The 20,658-nt window shown below is 42.0% G+C and overlaps 1 protein-coding gene across 39 annotated transcripts in view; it reads right to left on the bottom strand.

Moving 5' to 3' along the window:
* Window positions 1-20,658, bottom strand: part of adgrb2 (adhesion G protein-coupled receptor B2) — a 158,320-nt gene that overhangs the window by 103,293 nt on the left and 34,369 nt on the right. For all 39 annotated transcript variants that reach the window (XR_013450928.1, XM_078081120.1, XM_078081134.1 and 36 more), the window contains exon 2: window positions 5,442-6,345. Coding sequence is in view for 38 of the 39 variants with exons in the window: in XM_078081120.1 (XP_077937246.1) it covers window positions 5,442-6,330 (889 nt within the window). In the remaining variant the exon portion in view is untranslated. The remainder of the gene's footprint in view (window positions 1-5,441; window positions 6,346-20,658) is intronic.

The raw sequence follows: 20,658 nt of genomic DNA, 5'->3' as shown, positions 1-20,658 counted from the left end.
TGTATATATATATATATATATATATATATATATATATATATATATATATATATAGTTATATATTGTTATATATTTATCACATATGTTATAACGTATAATGTAGTGGTCAAGTAACAATACTTAAAACATATTAAATTGAATTTAATGCATTCAGAATCTAAAAAAAATACTTACTGATGAGGTGCTGTTGCGAGATGTAAAAATATGAAAAAGTCTATTTAGGTACAGACTAACTTTTCCTTTATTCAGATTGATGACATTTGTAATAACACCAACAGGAAGTCGGCCTCAGCAGTGTTTCCTCTGAGCTGTGTACTGTATAACAATCTGATCTGCAGATAACCGCTGTGAAAAAAGGAAAGGATATAAATGGCAAGGAGTGTATGTCCGTGAGTGTGTGTGTGTGTGTGTGTGTGTAAGGGCTTTTCTGGAGCATAAAGGGGCTCAGTGCTCTCGGGGAGACACAGCGAGCTATAGCCTATAAGCACAGAATACTAATCCTGTTAAGAGACACCCTGAGCAGATAGTCTCCACATCCACACGTTTTACTTCATTCATTCCAGGAAAAAAAAATATCACAGCTACACCGCATGCAATTATTCTTTGTCATCGAGAGAGTGGTAGTCGTGTATGTTTCCCCTTGTGTGTGTGTGTTGTGTGCGTTGGGGGCATTTGGGGTTATCAAAACACCTGAATGAGCTGTACGCCAGTACGGTGTGCTAAAGACACACACAAGAAAACACACACACACACATGAGTCTCTCTGCTCTAATTACCAGGGAAGGAAATAGTATTCCATGAGGAAGGGATGAGCTGCATGTGTGTGTGTGTGTGTGAGTGTTTGTTAGTGACGGACCACTGGCTCTGGCTCAATGCGAGGGAGATAAGGTCCCAACAGCATCAGCCAAATCCCGGTCCTCCCTCCCTCTCTTTCTCTCTCTCTCTCTCTCTGGCCCCCTCCTGTGTCTCTGTTCCTCCCTATATTTCACATAACGAAAAAAAGAATCCACAAAATCTGTGTGGTAATGAGAGTCCCCAGTGATAGCAGGATAATGATCCTTGAAAGCACTTCGTAACAGGGCTGCGCGGTGGTGTGGTGGGCTTCGGCTCTAACGTTTTCTTATTTCGCCCCGTGGTCGTCTGTCCATTCGTTAAAGCCAGAGTCGCTGTCTCAAGCTAGCAAGAGGTAGCTTTAAAAAGTGTTATTTAAATAATGCGTGTGTGGTGCGCAAGTTACGGCCTCCAGTTCCAGGCACGATTTAATGTGTGTGTGTAATTCATTTTAAGGACAGCGTGGTGACTAGTACAAGATAATGGATGAGACAACGGCCAGACGGAGGAGAACGCGGTGTCACTGTTACCACCACATATAAAGCTATCACCTGGCCCAACATCACATCTATATATCTGTATATCTCTAGAGTGGTTGCCCATCCGATGGCATACATAAACCTATAGTTACACATTGAGGTAAATCTGACGTACACCACTAGTTAAGCCACTGTTGGAGCAGTGGAAGTGACACAATAAGGAGGTCCTCACTGGAGCTCTAAATCCTTCTGCCCTGTGGATCACAATCCCTGAGAAAAAGAGTGCTGTGAAGCATCCAACATTCATCATGGTGACATGTTCACCGCTGTGCGAGCAGCGTTGTGGATGCCGCACGCTTACACACACACACACACACACACACACGCGCGCTCAGCGACACACTTATGTCAACACAAATAGGATCACACATGCAGATGGGTGGATCAAGGATGATCAAATGCAAATATTTGATCCTTCTTCCTCCCTCCATAGTGTCAACTGCAGTTGTAAATTACCTCTATAAAAGCAACCGTTACATGTTTTTGTGACCTTCTGAAATGTATTTCAGGCGGTGAGTATTTGTCCATCTGAAGCTGTTGTAATAGGTCGTTCTGAAGCATTCATACGCTTGTTGCTTTGGTTACACACTGTTCTCCCTCTCTGGTTCGTAGGGATGTAACCTCTGTGAGGCCGTAGCAAATGCTATCCGTTTCCTGCTATGCAGACTGCCTTTCAACCCTCATAGAGCCGCTGAAAGCTTCTAGGAGGTATGGACCCGCGGCACAGAGCTCGACACAATGAAAATGTTACCATGCTGAGGAGAAGACAATTAGTGAAAACGGGAAGGTGATACACAGCAGCGGTGTTGCCGTCTTACACGTTAGATGTCAGGTATTAAGTGTGTCTGTGATGGGGGGTGTCGAAGGGAGCCGCTGTTGATTGACAGAACAATATCTGGATTTTTTTTCCCCCCTCTTTCTTTCTAGTAGACCCAGCAGTCAGTCACATAATGTCTCAGGAGCTTTTAACGCTGAGACTGTGCTGGATAATATTTGGTTTCTGGGAATTGCATCATGAGCAAGGGAGTTTGAAAAAATGTGAAATGTGAAGAAATTGGGCCTGTGACTCAAGTGAATGAATGTGCAGCGTGTTCGTATTGATCTATGTATGTATCGCCTCGTATGCAATATGGAGTGATATCGGCAGCTTGTCCACTGAGTTTTGCTCTTGAGGGTAATTGAATGTCGTCGTAAAGACAGATGTATGCGGCGCCTTCATTTGCAAAATCAAAGTAGAAGTATATATATTCAGTGAGTAAATAAGTAGGGAGGTTATAGCTAACTTATTTTTAATGGCATCATTTATTTTCCCTTAATAGCCAATTTATATGGTAACGAAACTGTATTTATTTAACTGTGGTTTTCTCGGTGCCAGAGAGTGATGTAGTTATAGATTTGATGGACAGACAGCACCTTTAAACTGTAAGGTACATTGACAATATAACGTCACAGTCCATTCTCTTTTTTAATTAAGATGTGTAAAAGAAGTTCAAACAATGTGAGCTATTGCAAGACAAACTGTAATTCAGTGATTGCACCTGTCATACTCATAATAAACATGCAGTATTCTCAACAATAACTAGAAAACTGTGCTTCAGGCAGTCAGAACTGCTGAGTTTTTTGTCGTTAAAGGCATTACACAACGCGCTTAGTGAAGGTCAGTCGGTATAACCGACTATTGTAATCCCTGACAGAATAACAATAGGAAGATATAGTGCTTTCCTCCAAAGCTCTTTATAATTTGCCTCTCATTCATCCATTCACAGACACACACACACACAACAGCAAGCTCCCATGCTACCGACTGAGGTGATGATGAATAAAATGAATCTATGCTGCGTTGGCTTTTTCAGATTGTTTGGTGAAGCCTTTATTTTGAAAAGTCAAGCTTATGTGCTTTATCTTTTGTCACAGCTTTGTCATGTATCAACTCTAGAAACATTCAATATACAGTATGATGCATGTGGTGTTTGCTTTGGCCAGCAACTGACAGTTTCTGTCGTGCTTTATCTGACTCTGAGAAGTTTAATCGTGCTAAAATTGGGGGCAAATGCATCTCAACGAGTCTGCACATGGAAGTGTGCTTTTTCTCTGGAAGTAGAAGAGTAAAGTGTTTGTCTGCATTGAAAATAAAGGACTGCAAGAAGAGGCGCAGAGTTAAAAGAGAACAGAAAAGGATTCAGAAACGGGGTGATGGTGGGACAGAGCATCGTACGTAGTATTTATCTTTTTCTTGCTAGAAAAACAGGACAGGAAGAGGATGGAGGGAGCGTTCTGGCTCTCACTCTGACAATGCGATGTCAGGTCTACAGCTATTCTGCTATTTCAGGGTAATTAGGACATTGGGGAATTGTTTGGAAGAAAAAGCATTCTACACGCGAAGGCTTGCCCACACTTGGTCCGGTCCTCATCATGGGCTCTCTGGCCGGTGCAGTTGTGTCTATGAGTGGTGAGGGATTATAGAGTGACCAGCTGCTAACGAACATGTACGCAACATCGGTGCCTTTGAGGCGAGACGCAGGAAAGCCAACGCGGCTCCGAGATAGCTGGCAACTGGCTTATTTTAAGTGTCACCCCCCCCCCCCCCCGTTTGTTTTTCTGCATCGGTCCTCTTGGGCAGAGTCTCTTCCTCTGTCCCTCACGTTATCCCTCTGAGTCATTTAGATGATGAAATCCTCCCCGCTGATGGAATCCAGAGAACGATAACCTTCCCATCAGCAAGGTAGGACTCCCTAGAGCTCTCCACGTATGTGTGCCAGAGTCTTGTAAAAGGCATAAGAATAACTGGGTGCTAATTAGTGCTTTTCACTGTGAAAACATGCCTGTGATACACCCAGAGGAAAATTATTATGTAATTGCATGTATTTATAAGGCAAACTACATATTACTAAATGCTGTAAATACGTTAACTTCTATATTAAGAATTACGTTGAAGGAATTACTCTGCAGGCAGTGATGAACTAAAACGGATACGAGCGCTTTAGCAGAGACGCAGACAGCCATACATATCCCCATGTATTATGTGTGCGATGGGATTGTCTCCTTTGTGTTAAATTCATCGATGTGTGAATGACCGAGGATGTCCATTTATGTGTGGGTGTGCGTGCACATGGGTGTCAAATTGCATCTTGTCCTCACACTGTCAACAGATGGTTCCGCACACAAGCACATGTGCAGCATAGTAAGCGAGGAGCCACGAGCCACACCTCTTGGACACATGGGGAATCGCTAAAATATAGATCAGAAGGAGCCATTTACAAATCTTTTGATGGAAGGTTTAAAGGGCTCCTTTGAACTTCGCTCGTTTTTTAATTACACGCCAACAATGAAGATTCAAATAATAAATTCAGGCATAGTCATGGGACCGCCCTGAGCTGGTATCAAAAGCCAGAATAACAAGGGAAACTTTTCTTGCCCTACGAGCTGGGTAAGCAAGTCAATAATTATTTATGTAGGCTTTTTTTTGTTTTTCAGGGCTAGGAAAATACACACTTCTTTATCTTACGGTGATATCACTTGGGGTGCCAATTTGATATGTTTTAAGATTTTTAATATTGTGATTCCAAAAGATTTGCGACTAGATATTTTAATTTATTCTAATTTTAAAAAAATAAATAAAAAAAAAATGTTTTTACACAAGGCCAGGAGAAAAAAATTAATAATAATAATAATTAATAATTAAATAATTTCAAGACTTTTACTTTGGAAAATTGACAATGAAAAAATGTCTTACAATAAGCGTGTGTTTAGTCCGAGGAGTCCTTATAAATCATGTTCATCAGTCACAAATTATATACGAGTATTTTTTGCCACCAAAAAACACTAATTTTGTTTCTGTGTTGTGTTGAGATGTTGTCAAACCAAATATATGGCATGTTTCATCGACAACCCAAAGATCAACGAATGTTTTTTCATAGGTTTTTTTTTTGTCATTAAAAGATTAGAATGAAAGAAAAAATTAAATTGTGATATTTGAGTGAATCCATTTTTTACCTTTTGTAATTTTAGGAATGCTTGGGACACGAAACGCTCCTAAAAAAAGAAGCGTGCTTGTGTTTACAATAATCCTACCTTGTCTAACATCTCTGGGCGCTATGGCGATTGCATCGTTGGAATGCTGCTCGGTGACGCAGCAGTCATCGGGGAGAAACGAACCATTGCTGGGGCTGTGGGGCGTCTCCGGGAGCAACGGAATAGGTGGTGCCATGATGTTGTGGTTCGGACAGATACATCCTGTCTGGGTCATCGCACAACCATCTGCATCAGAAAGCCCCCGGTCTCCATTGTGGCCCGTGCGTAAACACTCCTCGAACCACCGGCAGAGCACGCCGCAGGTAAACTGGCTGGAGTTCTCGTTGTTGATGAGTAACACCTCTACCAGTCTCAGCTCCAGCAGATCCTTAGACACCTGAAGTGCATCCTCTGCCGGGTGTCTCGTTAAACATATCTGAACAAAGTTCTTATCAAACTGTAGGAAGGAGTACGGCGCCTCTGAGTTGGATTGGCTGCCACACAAGTCAATGACTTCCTGGTCCTTTGGAGCCGCCTCGTGTAAGTGAAGGGGACAGCTCTGATTGGCCAGGTGGTGGTCAAGAGAGAGGAGCATGGGGGAGTGCGTCCGGCAGATGACAGGCTGGCGGGTGAAGCGGAGGTAGAGGGAGTACTTGGTGGGATCGGGATTTTCCAGGGACCACGAGCAGCCCGCAGCCCTGGAGGGAAACAGCTCCCTTAGGGAGAAAGACCCATAGAGCACCCCAGCGACAAGACTGGAGCATTGCTGGGCGGCGGGCGAGGGGGACCCCTTCACCCCGGTGTCGGGCGCGCCGTGGGCAGCCCCATGAGCGGATTCCGCCAGAGCAGAGAGGGGAGCCAGAGCGAGGGCAGACCAGGCAGCCAGAGCCCCGGCCAAGGCCAGGAGAGAGGACAGCACAGACAGACACACCCCACCAGCAGTGTTCATCCTATGACATTCGTCCTGGAGGGGACGAGAGAAGAGAGGAGGGGGGGGGGGGAGAGACGAGACGGTAGGTTAGACACATATATAAAACAACACTTGACAAAACCGACCTCACGTGTACAAAAGCAGAATTTTCTATATAACTGTCGGGAGTCCAGGCCAAAGGAGCATGTCCGGTTGGGGATGTCTATGGACAGATCGGTGCCTTGCCCGAGAGAATAACCTAGGTTCTTCTTCAAAAACACACACTGCCAGAAAAAGAAACACATCCCCGCTGGGCTGGATTAAAAGGGGTTGATGACTTGGCTTTTGAGACATGCACTGTGGGGCCTAATCTACCCTTCCTGCTGATACTTGAACACAAACACTGACAAATGAGCACATACACACACGCGCACACACACACACACACACACACACACACACACACAAACCGACGCCTGCTGAGCAGCTCCCCCAAGGCTCTGGCAAACTATTACCATCACCAACACAGTAAGCGTCCTCCAGCAGTCTGATTTTATCCCACACAATACACACACATTGATGACAAAAAAGAAAAAAAAAACTATACAGCATACACAGTGTTTTATTATTTGCCTTGAAACTTTTTCAATACACACAACATTTTGCTTTGCCCCGAGTGTCTGCTCCATCACTCGAGAGTTTCGAGTAGTTCTGCATAAATGTAGTTTGAGTGGGAGATGGGAAATGTTCACACCACTCAACCCAAAAACCTTATGGCATAAACAACTTTCTTTCTAAAGTAAATCATTTCTCATCAGGAGAAAACCACTTAAAGCTGTGATATAAGGAATACAGTATTTAGCAAATCTGAAAAAATCAATGCACGCAACCACAAAACGAGGAGCTTTAAGTCCCGAAACAATTGGGTTACTGGGGGACTGTGATTTGTTATGAAGGAAAGAAAGAAAGATGCACCCATTTTACGTAAGTTGCAATAAAACTAACTGCACATAAACTAAGATTTGCAGTAAAGTGGACACCACTCCTCCTGTCCAAACTCACATTAACTAGTACATGTTTTGCAATACAAATAACTGCATTTAAGACCAGTATTACCATGGTTACCTTTCAAAATTGGTCTACCCACTAGTTAGCCAGTTAAAGCTGCTATAAACTGATGAAACTAACATTACTTTGGTGGAGATTAAATGATCAGGTTCCACAAAATATCATATGTCCGTTACGATCACCAACGGCCCCCTCCTCATAGTAACGCAGAAGCCACGTGTACCTGGATGGAAAATACCATATCCTACTTAACGCGTGACGCAGTCGCAGCACGTGTGGGCCTTTAAGCAAGCAATCAGCTTCACTGAGGCCAGCAGAAGCATGTACTTCACGGGATTTATGTAAGTCGCGAGGCTACCCGGCGTCGGACCCACAGTCTACGGGGCTAAGAGGCTGGGAACTGCGCTTATCCCTCAGCCCGTCAAGAGGTGACCCCACAGGGATCGGACAGTAAGAGGCACTTGGGCTGAAAGGAGGGTGCTGCTAACCGGAGCTAAAAGCACACGAATGGCAGACGGAGGATGGGGGGTTACAGAGCGTGCAAGGGTGTGGAGGAGAGGGTGTTATTCCAATTATACAGTTATTGTAATTGTGAAAATACTTATTATACAGCATGAAAAATAATCTGTCTCTTTAAGATCTTAGGCATTCCGCTGATGCTAACTCGCAGTGATTTACAACGCGGCGAGTAACGTGCTCAAGGACAATTCAGCAGCACTGCATTTATTTTACGACGACCAGAGATGTTTTTTTGCAGACATTCAGCGTGTTACCTTGAGGTCACGGGAAGGTCTCTTGTGTTAAAGGAGCACAGTGATGCAGAATTGGCTGCGATGCGGTCACAAAAAAGTTGAAGCTTGAAAGGGTGATATGTAGGATTGTTGAAGGAGATTTTAAAGGTGACTTTCTCCTTTTTCGCCTCTGAAATAATAAAGCTATTTTACTTTGTCTGTAATGCAATACCAGTTAAACGACTGAGTTACTTTCACCAAAATAATTGCAAAAGTAGGCTTAAGCATTATAAAATACAATACAAAAATGTTTTACGTGTATGATTACAGATCGCCATATCAATGGGGAGAGGGCCGTCTCAGTGCTGCATATGCTGTTGGTTCTATGACAATAATATCTAGACGACACATATCCAATTCTAACTGTCATTATATGAGGGGCGAGCATCTTATCTCGGAAGCCCACTTAGGTCATTACAAATCATCTGGTTGTTTGAACAGTTTTTTCCACCATGAGCATTGATAACGGGGGCAGAATGTATGTATGTGATTGTCACCGCTTTATCTGACAGTAGCAGAGCACAGTTCATCGGGGATGATGTCATCACCTTGTCCGAGAGCTCTGTTCTATGGAGACCAGTTCCAGGACCATGCGTACATTCACATCTGGTGGTTATCGCTTTTATCAAGAGCATTTTCTTTTCTGCTAATGCATTGGCCTAGGTGGCATGGTGTTAATAGTATTAGTTTTATAACCGTGTTACTGCTCAGAGTAAATTATTACTGTAATGCAAACCTAATAGAATATAACATGCACAAAGTAGATGTGCTCACCAACATGCTGAAAATACAGTGCATTAGACCACACTACATGAAGGCTTTGTAGTTACTTTCCCTTTCATCAGGCAGTGTTTGCTGTGGATCCGGCTGGTAGAGGTGTGACACAATAACCATAGCAACTGTGTCGTTTCCTTAAAAAGTCTTTTTTTCTCCACCTCCCTGCTCCTGTTTGGATTCTCACCTGCACATTTTTCACAAGACATAAAGGGTTTTTATGCAGCATTGTCTCTGGCTGATGTGACAATTTGACAAATGCACGGCGCAGTTGGGAAGGCTAATGTACCGTGTGGTAAAAAAAAATGCTTGAGGACATCATGCTGACTGGCGTACTACGGGGTTATAGACTATGCCATTTGATCACGCTCCGATTCTTTCAAACAAATATGTAATGATATAACACCGCATAAAGGCTCCAGCGCAACCAATGACACATTTCCTGCTAACAACGTGTCACTGAACTGTTAAATCCAGGGACTCTGATGCAATATATTCAAAAAGCCGGAACAGAAAGGCTTTTGGGTTCATTTTTATTTTAATTCTGCAAAGAAAAGAAGCTTACAGAGTCAGACACATATCAAAAGTGAAGATAAATAAAATTATAGGGCAGCCCATGCATAGGTAAAACCTCACGCATATTTTACGGATGAGAAGAAGTCAGAAGCGTTAAGCAAATTGTTTTTGGGACAATGAACAATGAATATTCATAGACCCGCAGTCTGTGCAAGAGAAGGCCCTAAAGTGCTGTCTCCATGAGGCCATTCTGTCCCACTTCACTCTAAAACAGCACTTTACTGTGGGCGACCATAAATATTCATTAGCTCTGATGTCTTCCTTCCACCTTGACATTAATGTTATCACCGAGGATAGCAAAATATGTATATTCCTCACTCCCTGTCGCTCTTTGCTCAAGGCGCCATCTTCATTCTTTAATGCAGTGAAGTGACAATATGACTCATCTCATTTTTGTCATAACTGTAAAACTGAAAGAGAATAGTGGCGAAACACTACGGTTCCAAACTAAAGCCACGGCGGCGAAAGTTTCACCTCAAATAAGACCTTATTTCAACCAAATTTCCATTGTAAAATCATGAGAGTGCATTACCAGGTTTCCCTGTAAGACGCAGAGTGGGCAGTGCAAACCCAACATAAACCACCTGACCGCTGTTTCTAGTCACACGACTCTCACTGATGTGTTGCAATTTCTTTTACTTTTATTGGTGGTTTTATTTCATTTGAACGTTCAGTATTGTAAGTAACTTAATATAACTTAATTCAGTCCCTGTACTGCTCCAACAACCAACTGTTGGAATCAATGGAATCGTACCACTTGTAAGCGGTGCTTAAATAACTTAAATAAGTCCATCATGGAAAAAGGATCCTGTCTTCCTCATCGCATCCCTTTATGTCAATTATAACTAAAATAATAGATGTTTTTATACATACTTTTAGGGATACTAGTGCACCGGCTGTCTGGTTGACCGATGCAGACCCAATGGTCATTTTGTCTAAATAAAATGCCAGTGGCAAAGAGAATTTGCATCAAATATAAATGTATAAGGCGGCCCTTTACAAAGAGTATTCTTTATTCAAGAATGGACACTGTCCATGAATACCAATTAAAGAACTGGACCACAACTATCTCCCAGTAAACATTCTTGTCTCCTCTTGTGTATCTCCTTTTTCCCGAATCCTTTCCTCATCCACACTACTCTGTGTTTCCTATTGGGCATCTCTAAGTGCAGTGTGGTAGAGAATGGTAGTGTCAAGTGTGTTTTTCTCCTTCGTGGCCTTCGGCGAAGATCAACGCGTGGTCCTTGTGTAGACACAAACACACACATTAAACCATGAACAAGTGGACAATGTCAGTTTCACACACAGGCACACAGGCCACATCCGATGGAGTGAGTCCGTTTAATCAAAAATTCAAGACTTCATCCGGACACCAGAGTTTCTTTCTACTACTGATTAACAAGTCATGAACATGAACATCCTCATCTCTGGCCCGTCTCATCTTTTGTTTCACCCCACTTGGAAACTTTAGCTTTCCTCAAAGTCAAACTTTATTTACCCACATCTACATTGATATTCAGCCTCGTCTTTCATCTTAATAAGATCTGTTGGCCTTGAAACAGTATCAAGAACCAATGTTGTTCCGCTAATTGTACCCAATTGACATTTAATAGTAATTTTCTTTGTCCTTTTATCAAAGCTCAGGCCCTAGCGCCATTAAGCCGGCGCTTTTAACTTGGCAAACAAGCTGAGAGGATCTCATGCTGTGAAAAGAGACGCTAGTACAAAGCCCCTCTCTTTCAGAGCAAAACCACAATTTTGTCCTCTGGTTATGGGATACGCTACACAACAACAAACACACATAGTCATACATTCATGTGTCCCGATGGAAGAACAAGGCGCAGACCAGACAAGTGTGTGACGATCAAATTATGCAATATTAAAACGCAATGAGGAGCGAATTAAAAGATGCCTAAAATCACAGAATACAATGCCAACACAGTTTAGATGTTTGTTGATTCATCATGAAAAATATACGGCCCCCTCCTTTTACATATTTGATCATTGAAACAGTTGCATGATGCTGCCCTCTGTTAAGCTCACTGTGCAGGCATTTGAGCACACATTTGAATGAATTCATCGTTGGCTTGTTAGCTGAAAGGGGAATATTTGTATTAGTGTTTTAGACGTGGTCCCCTGGAGACGTGCGTTCGTCGAAACTTCAGAACAAGGTAGCCAACCAACACACGGCTCCACGTGGGGGCACTTCTAACAACTGTGAGTGTACGAGGAAAAGGAAATCCTTTCATCGGCCTGTGTTCCCACATAGAGGCGCGAATGACGATGAGGTCGGAAATAGTTCATGTCGGTGGACTGCAAACAGAAGGGAAGGGGAAGGTAAAAGGTAGCCCGACTTACGAGTGGATTACGACATTTTATTATGGTCTGTTTTCTCAAAAGTTCTCATTTTTTGTACCAAGGAGCTTTCTTTTCCCAGCAATTGCTTGTGCTCTTCGATGCAAGGAACTGAAACGGCGTAACGTGAGTGAAGATGGATGAAGTGATTTTGAGAAGAGCCAATAGATTTGTAGGAACTGAAGAATGCAATGCAAAAGCCTTTGAGTATGTGGCCTTCGTATACAGTGTAGGATGTGAGAGAGAAGATATGTCTTTTTTTATGATGACTTCTCATGATTAGTGAAATCATAAGTGAATGAAATTTCCATCCGTATAAGATCCCAAAAATCTGCAATCAGCATCGAGATCGAAGCAGCCACAGTGTACGCTATGAATGTGAGCACTGATTAAACGGCACAGAAAGGAGCAGCGCTGCGGTAGCTACACGATCACTGAGATATTTTCTGGGAGATTATACAACGCAGCGGCAACTGCCATATCAGCTCTGCATTATATAACGTGCAGTTTGTGTCGTTACCCGTACTAAATCAACACAGGATAAATGAAAATGCCATTAGGAATGAAACACTTTGGTAAATGTTCGTTGACATGTCATCTCGCACTGCTGCAAGTAAATCACACCTCATTTACCAAAGGCCACATATATATATATATATATACAGTATCTGGAGGAAAAATATCTTTCAATAACCCCATTGGGAAAACATTGAATCTCATTATCAGATGGACTCATAGCTGCTAAAACCAATTCAGATTATTCAATATGATCCAAACATGAGTTTTAGGCCGTGTTGCATTGATAATGGGGAGCTATTAAGTAGAGACGAGTGACTTAATGATTGTTGGAGATGAGGACAAGCAAAGAGATGAAGGGGATATCAAATGTAACCACATTGCTGAAAACCATGGTGAAGCATTGAGTGATGGACAGTTTGAGTTAGTGATTTCTTTCCTCAGAGGGTGATATTTTATAGAAAACAAAAATAAATAGTTCACTTGCAACATTTTGAGGCTTCTACAGCACAGTAATCTGGGTGTGCATATCTCAGAGTTATACGTGTTAGAGTTAGACCCGTGTGGATGCTCAACTAAAACGATGCCTTGACTTAATAAACAGCATTGATTCACTTCACTTAACAATTGCTATGATCATTTAGTGTACTCTTTAAAAGCCAAAATGAGATGTATACAGTGACTAATTTGACAAGACAGACAGCCAACATGCTTCATGCTTCGTCTTCCTTATTAGTGCTCTTTCGCTGGTAGAGGATCTTAGCAGAATGTAGATACACAGATGGAGAAGCGTGTGTCAGACGTGACCCTACAAAACACAGAACACATACTCTTCATACCCTAAACCTTGTTTTTGTGGTGGGGGAGGGAGGGGGGGGGGGGGGGGGGGGGACTAAATGTCACCATCTGTGGAGGGCTTGGACAGAATCTGGTGTGACACATGCAGATAAAATCAAAATCCCTTTGTGTGACGAACACACCGCCGTGTGTACACATGTATTCATCCGTGCAAATGTGGGTCTGAGCATGTGTGTGTGAGTGCGTGAGGGGGGGGGTCTAATAAGGATTTGGAAAAAAGGCCTTGTAATATTGCGGTGGGTCTGGTGGGAATTTGGGGTTTCATTGTGAAACGGAGACTGAGGAAGAGGGTGATGAGCAGCGTATCCCAGTCAACTGATCAGCTCACACCAGCTTTTTCTGTTTTGTACTATCACTAATGCCTGGAATGGAGAGGAGGTGAAAGTAAAAGAGCGAAGGAGGCAGACAGAATACTTGGAGGGAAACCTAGTTCCCCTCTAAGTATTCGTCTGTGAATTGTGTTACATGAGGTTTGAAAAGCTGAATCTAAATGGGGGAGTAAATGCTTAAGCGCCTCGAAGTTAAAGCTCAGTTGACACATTGTTTTTTTTTAACAATGTTTGCAAGGCTAAATATAGTTGTACAATGATTAACGATATGAAATTACTGACCCAGGAAATACTTTCACAAACAAAGAAACCAACACAGACTAAAGTATAGCTCATGATTGTGCAATAATCAATTCCTGCCAAAATGGGACAGCTGTGCATCATTGCTTGGATTTCCCTGATGTAAACCCGATCTGGAATTCTTTCTGGGACTAAATATTAAAAAAATTACCATACGCCAATTTATATGAAAAGCCACGTCGTCTGAATGGAAAGTAGAGGCGTTTAAAGAGGTTTTTAAAGTTCTAAAACTCAATGTTAGAGCAGCGAGTGTGCCGCGTGGAAGGAACATTCATTAAAAAAGACAATATGTCACACAAAGCAATAATGCTATTAAGGTAATCGTGGCTGCGGGATGAGGGACAAAAAAAAAAAACACAGCCAAAGCTAAATTCATTGTGCATGTCAACAGAAATGTTTCAATTAAAGAGAACATGGAGTGAAAAGGGCACATTGTGTGTGAGCTTGTGTGTATGCTTGCACGCAGGACCATATATTTAACAGCGTCTGCTCCTGTGTATGTGCATGGATGAAGTCGTGTGCACTGATGATGGAACAATCCATCAGGAAGACATTCTGAAAATCTCTCTAAATAAAGGACACTTATTTATGCACAGCGTCTTTGGATTTTGTGTGTGTGTGTGTGTGTGTGTGTGTGTGTATCTGAGTCTATGCAAATGTTGATCAGACCACATTGGGAGGCCAGTGTTAAGCTACATCCCGCTACTATTTTTGCATGATGTTAATAGGAGTACAGCGAATGCGAATGGCGCTATCGGCTGATTTGATAACGGAGAGAAGACGCCGTCAGGATCTCAAGCATGCGCAAAGACGCAAAGTCCAGTTCCTTATCCGATTCACCGTTTCGTGCCGCAATAGTCGAACTATCAACTGGATCGGATCGAGTTATCCAGGGGTGTTAGTCGGATCGTAGTCGGACCGCCGGACATAGTCGGACAAAGGTGTTTACATGAAACGGATAATTCGATTTCAGTCCGACTAAGCCAGTTATTCGAATCCATGTAACCACGCTGTGTGATTCAAAACAATTTATAAAAAGCAATATCATCCTGTTAAGTCCAACTTCATTAACTCTATTCTGTGAATCTATTCATGTTTGTGTGCTACGGTGGAGGAGGTAGTTGCTGATATCTCCAAATCTTTTTCTTTATGTAACATGTCTTCCCTCTATGGCTGAAGCAGAGCAGATCAAGCTCTCCCTCTCTCTTTGAAGCGTTGCCAGGCAGGGTGTTTATTTCATTATCTCCTCTCCCACTCTATTTCCTCTCCTTGTTTTTAGGGCTCACTATCGAGGGGAAGACATGAGTCAAGGCAGGGAAAAGCTGACGCTGCAAGTCCACGCCAACGACTGTGGACCGCGCGTTTCTGTAAGTGTGTTGTTCACATCTTTATGTGTGCGATAGGTCCTCATAAGCCTGGCAAGATAAGAAATGTGCTGTGTGGTTTTCTCTACAATAGGCTTTTTTTTATCACAGGGATTCAGGTTTGCTTTTTTTATTTTGGTCTTATGGTTAAGGGATGAATGTCATATTCTAACGGTGTGCGGATTTATTCCTTGCACATACAAATGTGTCACACACACACACACACACACACACACATACCTGAACAGGGTGGTAGGTGGGGTAGATATTGAATTGGAATTGCAAAGATCTACGCAGTCTACGCAGCACCTGCTCGTCGTGTTGTTTCATGTGATTCTCTGGCTGAAGCTCGTATCTGACCAGTAAATTATATTAGATTAAACTAAAATTCCACACATGCAGCTATGTTTCACTACATAGCAGAGGGTTGCATTCTGCATTCCAAAGTGGACCATGCAGATCTGACCATGCAGACTTGAAAGGGTCATAATAGAACACGATAAAAAACGTGTGCACTTCAATTTAATTATTCACAAAAATATACTGATTTCCTAATATAGCACTTAATGATACACTGACTACTTGTTCAGTGAATTGTTCTGTCATCTAACATAAAAGCGGTTGAAAAGTGTACAGAAAAGTCAACAAGAAAGTTTAGTACAATATTGGCAGGTATAAGCAAAATGTCACGGTAATTGATCACTCATGTTTAACTGGTGTTTAAGTGCTATCATTTTGGAAAGGTGAATTTTAAGTAAAACTAATGAATCACGCTTCTTACGTTGAGTGTGTAATGGAGAGTGGTTTGCCTGGGAAATGGAAACGCTCCACAGTTTTTTGTACCGTACTAAGTGCCATTTCACCAGATAAACACACACTCAACAGGACGGCAACAAGAGTCGAAACACTACTCCACATGGTAATTTAGCAACCACCAACATTAAAAACACAGTCCTACAGGAATATGTTAATGCAAGCCATTAGCACGGCCATAGTACTATTTCTATGCTTAAGGAAGAAGTCACATTGTGGCATCCTCATACGATGTCTTTACCTGGAACAAACAGGCTTCACCCCCAAACTTTTGGAAAAAACATCCACATTATGAAAGATAGAAATCCAGCGGCTGTTCGACAGTGTTCAGAATCACAAGTGTATACTAAAAAAAATATCTTCATAAAGGCTACAGGTGCAAGTAAGTGACATTCAGAAAAATCTACGCAGAAAAATCGAATGCCTGGCATACTTACATGTTGCCAGGGGTACATCTTTAACTTTCTGCTGAATGCTACAGAAGAACTAACCTGGGATAGACCTCAGACTGCGTTGCATTTGTTGTAAAAATTAATCTCATTCCAGGTCTGTGTTTTTGCGTGCGACTTAACACCTCTGTCTCTGTCCACCGATAATCCGGCATTCTGCTGCAGCAAACTGCATTCTATTACGGTGGTCCGCTGCTAAGCGCGAACACAGCTTAGTGATTTTGGCAAAATTGTGTCACGTGTATTACGCAACGACTTTGGGCAGATTGTTGCATGAATTGCAAATGTTTGTTTGGGTTTGAGTAAGTGTGTTTTACCTCTCATTGCAGCCATAGACCTTTTATTGTTTTGTATGCTGTGGTGGATCTTCCAATACACACACGTCTATACTAAACGCTGCTATGCGATTGTGAATTGTGTTTTAAAAAACATTATTTGACCTGACCTTTCTGAAAACTTTAAACAAATTGTCTAAATTCTTTCGCTGGTATTTTATTTACTTCATAAATTGGATCTACCTCCGATAACTAAATTCCAGTTCCAAAGTATCCAGTACACACCGTTTGCTGAGAGCCTTATGCATTTTAGAATATAGAAACATGACTTAATGCCAGAACAAGTGGATTCCAGACACCATCATCTGGTGAAAACAGAATTTTTTGTGGGAGCTTAATTTTTAAAAACTAAGCTGTCATGCTCTTCTAAAAGAATTACTCTATATATATAAATACATATTTAATTCCTTATGATTATATGTATATATATATATATATATATATATATATATATATATATATATATATATATATATTTGGTTTTAACAGAATAATAGCCAATGAGACGGCACTCGGCATACATCTACACATACATGACTAACAAATTGACCTCTCCCTGTCTGCTTCAATGTTACCCATCCGACCCCCATCTCCCCTCCCTGAGCCCTCACAGCTCACCCCAACTTTTCAGCATTTTTACCGTTATTTCTCCCCCGTTCATCGTCCTCTCAAAATCTGACAGATGTATAAAGGTAGAGGGGGGTAAAAACTCCCTCCTCTCCCTGTAGTCCTTCCTCCTGGGTAGGACAGACTATACCTCTTCTTTATTTATCCAGACCTGTCTTTCACAGGGATGTATTTTTTGTCTGCTTCACTACTTCTTCTCGCCTCGTGCTCTGTCAGATAGAGAGAGCGATGGTGAACGGACAAGTTAAATAAGGGAAAATGGAACAGGGACGATTACATTCCATAGGTCAACATCAGGGACCCCTGACGTCATAAACCCCCCAAAAATCACATAAAATCCCACCTGAGTGAGTCACAGTAGTCATAGTAATGTATAATGTTTGTGTAAACATTTTAATCGTAATCCCCAAGTCCTTGTGGCAAGCATATTTAATATCAGATAATCTTGTAGTGAAAGCCATCACCAAATTTTACATCACATAAGATATGGAAACCACAATATAAGATGGAATATCTTCCAACAGAAAAATTAAAAAGCTTCATGGTGTTTTGAACAAAAAGGGAAATTGCCCTTCTCGTCCACTTATGCTGCGCCTGGTGTTCAATCGAGCGCGGGATTTTGAAATGTAACTGCTAATGACAGCGGCAGAGGGCTGATTCTCACACAGTCAGAATCTGTGTCTGTGTATTTTAGCAGAAAGAAGCTGCAGTATATAATCCCTGTAGATTATCAGGACGCAATCGTCGCTGACATTTTCCGAATTAGCAACAGATATAGATATAGGCACAAGACAGCAGGATGCAAGGGCAGGGAAGAGCATCCTTAAAGACATGACTTGTATATTCTAACTCTAGGAACTGGCAATATCCAGAGAGGTGATTTCAGGGAGAGACTGTTAAGTTATATTAAAGCGTATTTTCCTAAAGTAAACGCAGGTCTTAAATGCGTGTCGTTAGGTCGCAGCCTTGCAACAAATTTAGGGACTTTGATTTCATGCACATTACTAACCAGCGCTTCCACACGTCGTTTTTTATCTCTCTCTACTGAACATGTCGAAAACAACGCTGTCGACCATGTTAAATGCAGCAATATGATAATTACCACGACATTGACTTTAATAATACGCTACAACAACATGGCAGAGACTAGAGACACGCCTGAGAGGAATACATGACATTCAACATCACGTTTTTCTTCAGCGGTAAAGAAGATGTGCACAAATGCCTTGTCCGTGGTGCAATTAGATAAAAAGCAGCTTACAAGCATTGCATTCAAAACATTTGTTATCAAAATATTTATAGAATAGAATAGATGGAAATTGTAAATGTATCAAAGGTTTTAAATATGACTTTCAAATTTTAGAATTTCAGGTTTTCTTTAACACAACACGAGATCTCCCTGCAATTGGGTGCGGTAATATAATAGATAACATCAGGTCTCTGGAAGGATATTTCATATAAGTGAGTGAATCAGTAAGTAATGAAAGGGAGAAATTCAAGCTCAATACTAATGACATGCTTTAGAAAATGGCGTAGCAACGTGAGATTATATTTTTATCAAGGCAATGAATGAATTTCTAAATCTGTGAAAGCGAAAACGTTCTGCTGGGACTTCCAATGCGTTTAGAATTATAACCGAGTCTCACGGTGTAAAATATGCTTTTGCCGATTAGTTTACCAAAAAGTGAAAATGACTCACTCACTTGCTTCTCCGGTGGCCATATGTTCAATTTCTCTACGTTGTAGAGTCCACCGCTAAAACTAAGGTTGTCATTATTACGGTTGTCGAGAGCACACAAATCACCCGTAAACAAACACGAAAATGAAACACACTGCGGGGCGAGACAGTGGGAGTAGGTGTAAAAAGAAAGGTTGATATAGAATTGGTTCGGCGTAGCGGACCAAGTGTTGGAGAGGAAGTGTGTGTGCGGGCTGGAGAAATGGGGGAGGGAGGGAGATACGATGAGAGAGAGAGAGAGAGTGTGGTGTATTGAAGGACACGGGTCTGAGAGGTGGTGGGCAAGGAGCGAGATAGTGAGATGGAGAGAAGGAGCGAGGTGGGAATGAAAGGGAGCTCAGGGCGGATTAAGCAGAGAGAGGGGCGGATGTGGTCCCCCCTCCTGCTTTTTAGGCCAGAACTTTATCTCCAGCTGCAGACTAGAAGCGGCGCGCCAGAGAGGCCCGACCGACTCGCCGCCATTCTGCGGCACCGGGCAGAGTGGACAAACACAAACACCGGCGCACACGGATCGCTAGGTGCTGATAGCGCGAGCACACACCGGCACACACACAGCGGATTCTGTAATCGTGTCTCATACGCACCGCATTCAGTAGTGTGAATATAGATTACAATATGCAGGCAGAAACAAATTCAAATGAACAAAGGCATTTGGAGAATACATGCATTCATGTTCATCAGCACACTGAAGTCCTAGTGGTGACGGAGCTCCATCAAAGAAATGGTGATGATAATAAACACATCCCACAATCATCTGCTTAGTTAATTAAGTAAGTATCCCCAAAAGACTTAAAGCAGCAGGATGAAAACAGTACAATGCTGCTAATACTGTTGCCACGGCATCCAACCTGGAAACCTTTACAGCAAAAATATTGTTTACGTAAAGGTTTACATTTCCAAACACAGCTTGAAATGTATGCATTTTCTAACACCTAGAAATCTTTTTTATAATTTACCTAGAATCAGATTTAACAATATTAAAAATTGTATTTGTCGGTTACCATTCTATTTATGGATTTCTTTATTTTACTTCATTTGTTTTTTTCACCATTTCTTGCGTTGATATGTGCAATAAATACCACTGTCAGTATTTCACCTCATCCCTCTTTGCCACTCAAATGCCTTTTGGATTAGTTTAGTTATGTTAAATTAAAACCACTTTCACATGGACCATCCATCGACTGGCAAATGTGACCCATCCATCCATCTGTTCTGCTACAGAGAGACCACCTGCATTCACTTTGACTATGGTATAGTTTGCTAGAGAGCACATCAACCCACGAATTAGTTAAGCCATTAGTCGACATTAACGCAGTGTGGATTCCCTGATCATTTACACACAGGTCAACCAATTGAATTATCCTCGTTCCTGAAGGTCACGCGGGACGCACTGTGCCAATTTGGAGAGGCGCTACAAGGAGGCAGCATAAAGATCCGTGTGATGAATTCACTCCTCCCGGGAAGTAATAACTTA

This window comes from Gasterosteus aculeatus, chromosome 10 (assembly GCF_964276395.1).
Source record: "Gasterosteus aculeatus chromosome 10, fGasAcu3.hap1.1, whole genome shotgun sequence".
NCBI lineage: Eukaryota > Metazoa > Chordata > Actinopteri > Perciformes > Gasterosteidae > Gasterosteus > Gasterosteus aculeatus.
Note: the sequence above shows the minus strand (reverse complement) of the source record. Positions and strands in the feature narration are given on the sequence as shown.